This window comes from Melanerpes formicivorus, unplaced genomic scaffold, assembly GCF_026170545.1.
Source record: "Melanerpes formicivorus ecotype bairdi unplaced genomic scaffold, bMelFor1.0.p_v2 SCAF_7, whole genome shotgun sequence".
Classification (NCBI taxonomy): Eukaryota; Metazoa; Chordata; class Aves; order Piciformes; family Picidae; genus Melanerpes; species Melanerpes formicivorus.
In genome coordinates, this window is record NW_027142359.1 from 516,514 (window position 1) to 527,176 (window position 10,663).

General features: G+C 46.8%; 1 protein-coding gene across 1 annotated transcript in view; it reads left to right on the forward strand.

Moving 5' to 3' along the window:
* RNF11 (ring finger protein 11) overlaps positions 1 to 4,713 on the forward strand; it is a 43,771-nt gene extending 39,058 nt beyond the window's left edge. Inside the window, exons 2-3 of the mRNA XM_068140589.1 lie at positions 1,787 to 1,956; positions 2,475 to 4,713. Of these exons, the coding sequence (XP_067996690.1) occupies positions 1,787 to 1,956; positions 2,475 to 2,646 (342 nt within the window). The 3' untranslated portion in view covers positions 2,647 to 4,713. The remainder of the gene's footprint in view (positions 1 to 1,786; positions 1,957 to 2,474) is intronic.
* The last annotated feature ends 5,950 nt before the right edge of the window (positions 4,714 to 10,663 follow it).

The window sequence follows — 10,663 nt, forward strand, 5'->3', positions numbered from 1 at the left end:
GAGAGCGTATCTAACAGCTGAATGTTTAACTCCTGCCGTTTAAGTACCACCATTAAAATAGGCCCCTTGCAAGAAACGGTCTCATTCTGAACAGCAGATGGATTGCTACAGGCCAACACCGTCCTAAGAGTAACTCTAGTTTGTGGTTTAAAAGGCAAGTGCTATTATTGGAAGTATTATGTTCATATACATGCAGGTGAAGATATCTAAAGCTTGTCCCTATTCAAAAGAAGCTGCTGAGAAGGTGACCCAGGAAGGGATGCCTCATAGCTCTGTGTTGCCTATTTCTCATTTGGGAAATGTGTTGCCTTAACCATAGAGCTGTTGAAGGCCAGCTTGGGAGGACTTGTGAATGCATTAGAAGAAACATAAACCTTGGACTCCTTCCTTAAGCTTTGCTTTTCTCTGGGTGACATCTTTTGAACACACAAGAATGAAAACTACAGTTACAGGTTGGAGCTTGTGTGGCCCAGAACAGTTCACATCAATTTTAGTTACTACAGAACCAATGAAACCTCCCTCTCCAGAGCCCTTAGGTACAGGCATTTTCCTCATCTTTGCAAATAACTCTCCCTAAATGTAAAAAAGCAAATCTACTTTTCATTGCAGATACTGGGGACTCAGTATCTGCAGCCTTCTGTGGACTGTGGCCTCCCAGTATCTGAAGGGGGCTACAAGAAAGCTGGGGAGGGACTTTTGAGGGTGTCAGGGAATGATAGGACATGGGGGGAATGGAGCAAAACTATAAGTGGGTAGATTCAGATTGGATGTTAGGAAGAAGTTCTTCCCCATGGGGGTGGTGAGATACTGGAACAAGATGCTCAGGGAAGTGGTGGAAGCCTCATCCTTGGAGGTTTTGAAGGCCAGGCTGGATGTGGCTGTGAGCAACCTGCTGTAGTGTGAGGTGTCCCTGCCCATGGCAGGGGGGTTGGAACTGGATGATCCTTGAGGTCCCTTCCAACCCTGACAATTCTACGATTCTGTGACTTTCTCTTTGCCATTACAGTGCTAAGTTCAGTATCTGAGCACTCCTCCAGGTGCCTGTCCAGGTGATTTGCCTGCTGTTGGAGTTTCTATGTGTGTATGATGATTCTTGGAAATAAAAACCTTTTGCAGAGGAAAAAACTATGAGCAGACACTGGCTTGAGATACTGCCCTCAATTCTTCATCCCATTCTCAATATAATAATAGCTCCCAAACTGCAAAGTAGGAGTGAGAGATCCTAGAAGCATTTGTAGTCCTAGGAGGAAAAGTTTACTACTCTGCCTGTACTGTGCTACAATGGAGGGGGTCCAGAGGAGCACATGAGAATGATCAGCAGGTTGGAGCACCTTTCCTATGAGGACAAGCTGAGGGAGCTGGGGGTGTTCAGTCTGGAGAAGAGGAGGCTTTAGGGAGACCTAATAGCAGCCTGCCAGTACCTGAAGGGGGATACAGGAAGGCTGGAGAGAGACTGTTTGCAAAGGCCTGCAGTGACAGGATGAGGGGCAATGGCTTTAAGCTGGAGAAGGGCAGATTTAGATTGGATATCAGGAACAAGTTCTTTACTATGAGGGTGGTGGAACACTGGAACAGGTTGCCCAGGGAGGTGGTTGAGGGCCCTTCCCTGGAGATATTCAAGGTGGTGCTCGACGAGGCCCTGGGCAGCCTGATCAGGTTGGGGATGTCCCTGCTGCCTGTGGGGAGGTCAGACTGGATGAGCTTTGGAGGTCCCGTCTGGCCTGGGCCATTCTGTGAAATGCTATGAAAGCCTCTGTTTGCTTTAACTGAAGTATTTCAATTCTAGGAGCAGGTCCCTGTTCCTGTTTATCACCCAACTCCTAGCCAGACTCGGCTGGCAACACAGCTGACAGAAGAGGAACAGATCAGAATAGCGCAGAGGATAGGCCTTATTCAGCATCTACCCAAAGGAGTCTATGATCCTGGAAGAGACGGCTCCGAGAAGAAGATCAGAGAGTAAGTGACAGAAGCACAGCTCGGCTCATGTGGCTGTTGCACTACTTTGTGATGCCTGGTCTTGTCCTCCTGGTTTTGCCTCCTTTTCAGGGACTGTAATTTAATGTAGCTTTATGCAAGACCATGACCATACAGCAGGCTCCTCCTTTTATCCTTGCTGGCTTTCCTGTGCCAGGAGGCCCATGGGATTCACACCCATCCAGGTGTTTGGGTCTTTCCTATTTATCCTCTCTTCATGGGGAAATCATGTCATAGTTACTCACCATTATGACTCCCATTTCTAACTTGATGCTCTCTGCTGAGGTGCCCCTGCCCTTCCTGCAGGAGGCTTCCTGCCCTCCCTGAGGCTGTAACCGTGGGCAGGTATGCTACAAACCACAAACAAATCCACCACTGACAGAGCTAAGAGCTCCTCCTCATAGTTACCTACAAGTACTAACAGTTTGACTCAAACATGTCACCCAGGAGTGAAATGCTGCTCTATTTTCACAACTGTGTAACCTTTCTTGTTCCCCCAGATGTGTCATTTGTATGATGGACTTTGTTTATGGGGACCCTATCCGATTTCTGCCGTGCATGCACATCTACCACCTGGACTGTATAGATGACTGGTTGATGAGATCCTTTACCTGTCCATCCTGCATGGAGCCAGTGGATGCAGCACTGCTCTCATCTTACGAAACTAACTGAGCCAGGGGTTTCTCCGCTGACCCTTCGAGGACACCATCCACTTCCAATGGGTTTGATCCTTTTGTCATTCAGCCCAAAGAGCCAGGAATTAGGGATTAAGATCATGCACAAAGTATCCACTTCCTGATAAATAAATAAAACAAAACAAATCCTGAATGGCTGCAAACATTGGAGAGAAAAAAACACAACAACATAGTATTTTAGAGACTCTAGAGAAGTAGGCTGTTATTTTTAATGTAAAGCCTTGACCCACCATTGTCTTTTAATGTTTGTTCTTACACCCATATATAGGAATTGTGTAAAGTGTTACAGCAACTGTAGATGTTTGAACTGCCTGTATCCAGTTTTATTAGCAGAAAGATAAGAGTACTTTTTTTTTTTTCCCTTCCTCCCCCACCCCCTTCCCTAAATAAAGTAAACCAGTTTTGTTCTGATTCTTTTCACAAGTCCTGGCATTTGGGTCAAGGCTTTATTGAACTCTGCATACATTTTATAACACTGGCACAAAGAAATAGTTTTAAGCTTGTTTGCACAGTTCCCTTTTTTTTGTTGGTTTTTTGTTTGGTTGGTTTTTCCCTCCCCCCCCCCCCCCTTCCATTGGAGATGGAATTCATTGCCTTAGGTCCTTTTAATAGTGTATTGTTACTGTTGGGCTGGCTCTATGCTTGAAAACCAGTTTATTTATAACCTGTTTAAAAGTGCTATATATTTTTTGTTTTGTTTTTGTTTGCAGTTAGGAATATGCAGACTTTAAAGTGATCTCCTAGCTTGTAAGCAAACTTGAGATGCATTATCCCTTTTCTACAAGCCATGTGGCATAGGAAGGTCTGACACAAGCCCTAAGGGGAAATTGTGGGTTCATGATTTTCTGATGAAACAACAGTCCTGAAACCTTTACTATGTCACCTTGAACTTGATCAGCTTAAATGTGGGCCAGATGGATGATAAATAGCTAAGCTGCCACGACTGGAAAAAAATTGGAGCTCATGTAGTGTTGACGTTGATCACTTCCTCTACTCCCCCCCTACCCCCCCTAAAAATGGTTGTCTTGAATCATAGTAAATGGATACTGCATCTCTTGTTCTTGTAGTTCTTAGGTTACCAGAAGTTAAGAATAAACATACTGTATCTCAGTCTCCTGCATTAAATGTATCTGTTAAGCCCTGCTGGCTGACACATCAGGCCACCAGAGATGAAATCAGAGATGAGAAAAATGTCTTTTGTTCTGCTGGGAAATGCAAAGTTTACCTAAGCACAGGCTGGCTGCTGGCAGCTGAGGGGGACAACAGGACTGCTGTAGTGACAGGAGGAGCAAATCTCTGTAGCCAACAGCCTCTGCTTGTTAAGAGATGGCCTAGCAAAGATGGGAGCTGTAAAGACCTTTCAGCCACTTAACAGAGTTTCCTTTCTTTTCATTATCTCTTTTTCCTCCCTTACCATACCCTGCTGTGACTTGTAATGCAGGGCTGACACGTTGAAGTCCTGCTCTTGCAAAATCAGCTGCAGTCTGAAGTTAGCCACAAGAAGTTGAGGAACATTCTTGATTTGGTTTTCATACAGAGTTTGAGTACTTGCTAAAAGAAGGTTTGTTCAGAGCCCCAAGTACTTTGATGACTCCGTGTATGGTAGAGCAGAAGCCTGCCTGGTGTGGCTAATGTTTGAAGGGTTGGTCAGCCAAAGGGAGAGTCAACATCTCGATTGGTTGATTATTCCTGCAGCTGACAGCAACCTGCTCTCTTAGAGGAGAACTCCAAGTAGCAGTCAGAAGAAACTGAAGGCAGCCTGCAGTTCTAGATTCACTCAAACTGCTACACATTTATCTGGACAGAGTGTTTTGCTGGATTCATTCATACCTAATTCCATGGAACAAAACCTGGGAAGAGAAACCTGAGATTGTGCAATATCACTGTTCCTTTTCATCATTCCATGTGTGTTCCTTTGTGTCCTTTTTTTTGTGTGTGTCTGGGGAGTTTGGTTTCTTTTTTGGTAAAACAATGTCCACATGAAGTATCATTTCCTTCTTTCTCTTGTTAAAAACTGGCAAATGAACAGTTTGACCAAACCCAACTGCCACCTTGGTATTCACTCTTTATTTACTACATGCCTGACTGAAGTAAGATTTGAAAGCATCATGAAGTGACCAGTTACTGGTAGGAATGCTTTCCTAGGTGCTTTGTACAGCTGAACTTAGCAGTGATCTGCTTACTGGCTAAGGGGAAAAAGTTACAGAACTCAGAGCTGATTGGGGGGTGGGGGGGAGGGATCCAGAAAGTTAAAATTTGAGCTTAAAGAAAAATGTGTAAATATAACAAAGCAAATTATTCCCCCCAAGTTTTTAGGTGTATTGTTATTCTGGATGATTTCTAATTCAGAGAAGTAATTGAGCACAAAATAATGATGTGTAAACTGACTTTCAGCTACAGTTGTGAAACCACATCTGTCTTAATTCCACCATGTATAAGATAAAGATAATGTTTGCCTCCTGGCTCAGAGGTGTCTAATAAATTACTGTTAGATGTTCCGCTTAGAGCACAGCTCTTCCCTAACTACACTAAGAGTGAGGGCTGGCTCCTATTCATTTAGACCTGTTCCCCCACCTCCCTTCTTAGAATCATAGAATGGTCCAGGTTGGAAGGGACCTGCAATGGTCATCCAGCCTGATCTCCCAGCAGTCAGCAGGGACATCCCCAACTAGATCAGGCTATCCAGGGGCTCATCCAGCCTCATCTGGAATATCTCCAGGGAAGGGGCCTCAACCACCTCCCTGAGAAACCTGTTTCAGTGATCTACCACCCTCATAGTAAAGAACTTGTTCCTGATAGTCCAATCTAAATCTGCCCTCCTCCAGTGTGAAGCCATTGCCCCTTATCCTGTCCCTGCAGGCCTTTGTAAAAAGACTCTTTCCATCCTTACTGTAGCCCCCTTTAGGTACTGGCAGGTTGCTATTAGGTCTCCCCGGAGCCTCCTCTTCTCCAGGCTGAACACCTCCAGCTCTCTCAGCTTGTCCTTGTAGCAGAGGTGCTCCAGCCCCCTGATCATTTTCATGTGCCAGGGCTGTATGTTCCAGGGAGGACAGGCCCATAGTAAAATGACTGCAAAGCATTTTGAAGGGGGGAGGGGGGGACCAAACAAACCAAACCACCCAAAACCAAACAAAAAAACCCCTCTCCCATCTACTCTAAGTAGCCAAGCAAACAGTCATCCAAAAAAAATGCTCCTTTCAGGCACTGCACACAGACTATGCAATGCAATGAAAACCTTTCATGCAACAGTATTTGTACTTCAGAACCATGCCTGCAAAACAACCCTGGCACAGACTTGGAAGCAGCCCAGTGGATCATCATGCTCAGCTCCCTGCCATTTCAGGCAGCAGCACAAGAGACACTCGGTGTGAAAGTGCACATGTCCCCAGTCACTGACAGACACTGCAGCATCTCATAGCACACCCCCCCCCCCTTAAAGGCTAAATCTGCCACAGAAGTAAGCAGAGCAGGTAGGGACCAAGAGCACCAACAACATCCCTGAAGCTGCCACAGCAGGCAAATTATTAGGTTACATCTGTATCGTACGGCAGGCACACCCAAAACCCCCACAACTGTGAGGCAAGAGCAATGCAATGACAGGTAATGAATACTCAATTTTAGAGAGACTGAAAAACTGCATGCTGCTTGGATTACCACTGCAGTAATTTTCTATCTAAGGATGCTAACCCTTATGACTTGTGCTCAGGTCATTATCTGAATCTGTGAGAGCACTGTAAAATGTAAACATGAAGAAGTCCAAAGAAGGTCGAGAGAATGTCTGTGTGAGGAGCTAGTGCTGCAGAAGGGTTTTTAAGCACGTTGGTTTTAACAGCTCCAACTGGCTCACAGCTTCCCAGGAGTGAATAGAATAGAATAGAATAGAATAGAATAGAATAGAATAGAATAGAATAGAATAGACCAGACCAGACCAGACCAGACCAGACCAGACCAGACCAGACCAGAAAAGACCTTCAAGATCATCGTGTCCAACCCATCATCCAACACCACCTAATCAACCAAACCATGCAACCAAGCACCCCATCAAGTCTCCTCTTGAACACCCCCAGTGATGGTGACTCCACCACCTTCCCAGGCAGCCCATTCCAATGGGCAATCACTCTCTCTGTGTAAACCTTCCTCCTAACCTCCAGCCTAAACCTCCCCTGGCACACCCTGAGACTGTGTCCTCTTGTTCTGGTGCTGGCTGCCTGGGAGAAGAGACCAACCTCTGCCTGTCTATAACCTCCCTTCAGGTAGTTGTAGAGAGCAATAAGGTCACCCCTGTGTCTCCTCCAGGCTAAGCAGCCCCAGCTCCCTCAGTGAAAGCAAACGGGTGCTGGAAAGGCTCTTCACAGTGGCAGAAGTGTGCTTTTGGAGGCTGAGGGATTGTGAAATATCTGAACTTACTTCAGCTGCCACAGTTTCAAGCCTTCCACGTTTCCTGTCCTTGTGCAACGGTGGTGAAGATGCCAATTCTTCTGAGTCAGGCTGTGGGGTCAGTAAATGGCAAGAAAGCTGAAACAAAACACACACAACCTCCGATCAGCTAAATCCTGGGTTAAAAGGGACGTGGAAACAAAAGGGCTGGTGGCTGATTACAAACAGAGTTTATTGCAGACACCACATTCTTATTTAAAGCATACAGAGTAGCTGATGACCTATAAAAACAAACAACCCATGCATAAAATCTGTGCTGAAGAACCTTTCTTAAGACCCAGAATAAAATTTCACTGCAAGGATTAACTTCTCCTTTTATCCAGCAGTTAAAGAACATAATTTCTGCTGGCCCTCCCTTAAAGATTATCTTGCTTCTGGACTTGTTCTGGGATAAGAGTTAGGGGCTTGGGCATTCTTGGTATGAAATGCAAAGGTAATGCCTTTTGAGAAAAAGAAGAGGCTAAGCATAGTCTGCAAAAGCCCATTTTTGATGTAGACAGCCACAATTTGCATGCTGGCACCTAATTTATAACAGTCTCCTCTCTGCACTGGCAGTTAGCTAAGGGAAAGCTGCAAAGAGAAATGTGGAACGAAGAAAAGGTTTACGCGGATGCCTGCAGGCGTTCCCAGCAGCATGAAGGGGTTTCCTCAGCAAGGGGGCACTGACCATGCCACAAACACAAAACCCTCACTCCTTCTATCCTCTCAGCTGGACAACAAGCAGCAGTAACATCATAAACCATAGAATTGTCAGGGTTGGAAGGGACCTCAAGGATCACCTAGTTCCAAGCCCCCTGCCATGGGCAGGTGTGACCGGTTGAGGCTGTGCCCCAACCCATTACAGCAGGGACACCTCACACTAGATCAGGTTGCTGAGGGACACATCCAGCCTGGCCCTAAAAACCTCCAGGGATGAGGCTTCCACCACCTCCCTGGGCAACCTGTTGCAGTGTCTCACCACCCTCATGGAGAAGAATTTCTTCCTGACATCCTGACATAAACTTCTTTGCAGCACCAACCCCTCAAATATTATTGCCTTCATTTAAAGTAAGGCATTTCATCCACTCAGCACCCAACAGTGACTGCTCAGTCCACTGCACGTGCTGCAGGCAGCTTGGCTGGCCAGGCATTTTCCATGGACACTGCAGGCCCTGCTCTTCCTTACTTAAAGGCACTTTTGCCAGGGTTCTCACTACAGAAAGACAGACTTCCCCCTTTTTACCATCTTTTCCCTACCCTTCTGCCATGTGAGTGTTAGCTGCTTGTCTATCAGGAATTCACACTGTGTAAGCAGATGGAGGGAGGACAAGGCAGAAATCCAAGGGGCAGGGGGGGAAATCTCCAGCCCTCCAAAACTATTTGCTGAGCAGGATGGAGCTGTCTCAGGCACTGTCCCTCTGAGGCAGAGCCCTGCCCTTACAGAGTAAAAACTGATGCCCTTCACCTGTGCAGCCTAAAACTGCTGTTTTGGTGAGACTACCTCACTGAAGGGCTCTTGCTAGACTCCCTGCAGAAGGCTATGGACACTGCACACCATCTGCATGATCCCACAGCAAACTGTTAGCAAAGGTCTTTAAGTTCCCCATGTCCTCCTCAGCCATCACCTGCAAAGGTGTCAAACCTTTGTCCAAACTGTACCTCACCTTTTCAAAGTGCTGAGTGTAATAGTTCCAATGGTTCTGATACCTTTTCCAGCAGCTCTGGCTACATCCCTGCATGCCCTTTCTTCACCTGTCCATGTGACAGACCACACACTTTCATGCACATGGAGCAAAGGCACTGCACCTGGGATTGCTGCTGATCCTCACAATACCAACAATCACTTGCATCAGCAATGAGCCCAGCACCCCAGAACCAACAGAAACTGACGGAGGACCCAGATAACCATCCACAAGCCAGAAAGAAAACAAAGCAGGTTTTTCACATCAAGTACAATCAGCCATTGGAATAATCTCCCCAGGGCAGTGGTGGAGTCCCCAGCATTGGATGGTTCTAAGATTTGGCTGGACAAGGTACTGGGCTTTCGCCAGGAAAGGTTGGTTCAGATGATCCTTGAGGTCCTTTCCAACCTGGAATTCTATGACTGAAATACCAGAATTGAAACTGACCCTTCTGGGTGCTTCTAAAAGGCTTTGCAGCTGCCCAACAGAAGGTGTGCTGCAACCTGGGTAATGATGCCAGCAGTACTGGGTACATGAAGATGACAGTGAGCATGAGCCAGCCATGTTCTCTTCCAGAGTTAAATGACATTGCTTCACCTCCCTCCACTGATGTACTGAACTCTGCTAACTGCTGGAGATCAAGTTCCCATTCTGCATTTCTGGATAGCAGAGGCTATCTTCAAAGCTCACACCACCACCTTTCCCAAGATGTCAGGAAAAGCATCACATTCTCCAATAAAACAAAACACCAGCTCAGCCTAGAGCTGCACCTGTGACACCAACAGCCCCAAACAACAGCCCCTGTGACTCCCGCTCTGCAGACCACCAGGGATAAGGAAGCTGATTCTATGGCCCTGCTCTGGCAGGGGGGTTGGACTCAAAGATCTCCAGAGGTCCCTTCCAACCTCTAGCATCCTGTGATCCTGTGATCCTCTGCTCCTTCCCTCCACACCCTGTGTGCTGCAGGATCACAGGAACAGTGAGAGAAAACTGGCCAGAAGATTACAGCTTCTACCTAGCCTCTTAGTCTCACCACCTTGCTACACTGATTTTCAGCCATGGACCTGCAGCTGTTGTTAAGGCACCTAACATACATGAGAGAATTTGGGGGTTTGGGTTTTTTTCCCCCTTTTTTTTTCCTTTTAAATTTAAGCAGCCCACAAGGAGAGCATGCCAGGGGTGGGGCCCGTGACTGTTTTGGTTTGTGTTCTTTCTGTGAAACAGCCAAGGAGGCAGCAGAATTTACATGCAGGCAGAATTCCAAAGGAACGTTTTTAGCCTATGTTTAGCCAGCAGTGCAAGGGAAAAGGGCCAGAGATGCAAAAACACCAGAAAATTATAGAATCATAGAATGGTCCAGGCTGGAAGGGACCTCCAAAGGTCATCCAGTCTGACCGCCCCACAGTCAGCAGGGACACCCCCAACCAGATCAGGTTGCCCAGGGCCTCATCTAGCCTCACCTTGAGTATCTCCAGGGAAGAGACCTCAACCACCTCCCCAGGAAACCTGTTCCAATGTTCCACCACCCTCATAAGTAAAAAACCTGTTCCTAACATCCAATCTAAATTTGCCCTTCTCCAGCTTAAAGCCATTGCCCCTCATCCGGTCACTGCAGGCTTTTGCAAGCAGTCTCTCTGCAGCCTTCTTGTAGCCTCCTTCAGGTACTGGCAGGCTGCTATCAGGTCTCCCCAGAGCCTCCTCCTCTCCAGGCTGAACACCCCCAGCTCCCCCACCCTGTCCTTGTAGCAGAGGTGCTCCAACCCCCTGCTCATTTTTGTGGCCATTCTCTGGACCTGTTCAATCAGGTCCTTGTCCTTCCTAATGGCACAGCAGCACAGTCCTAGACTTGAGAGCAAACACCACACAGAATTTCACCACAGTGCAACACAGGTATTG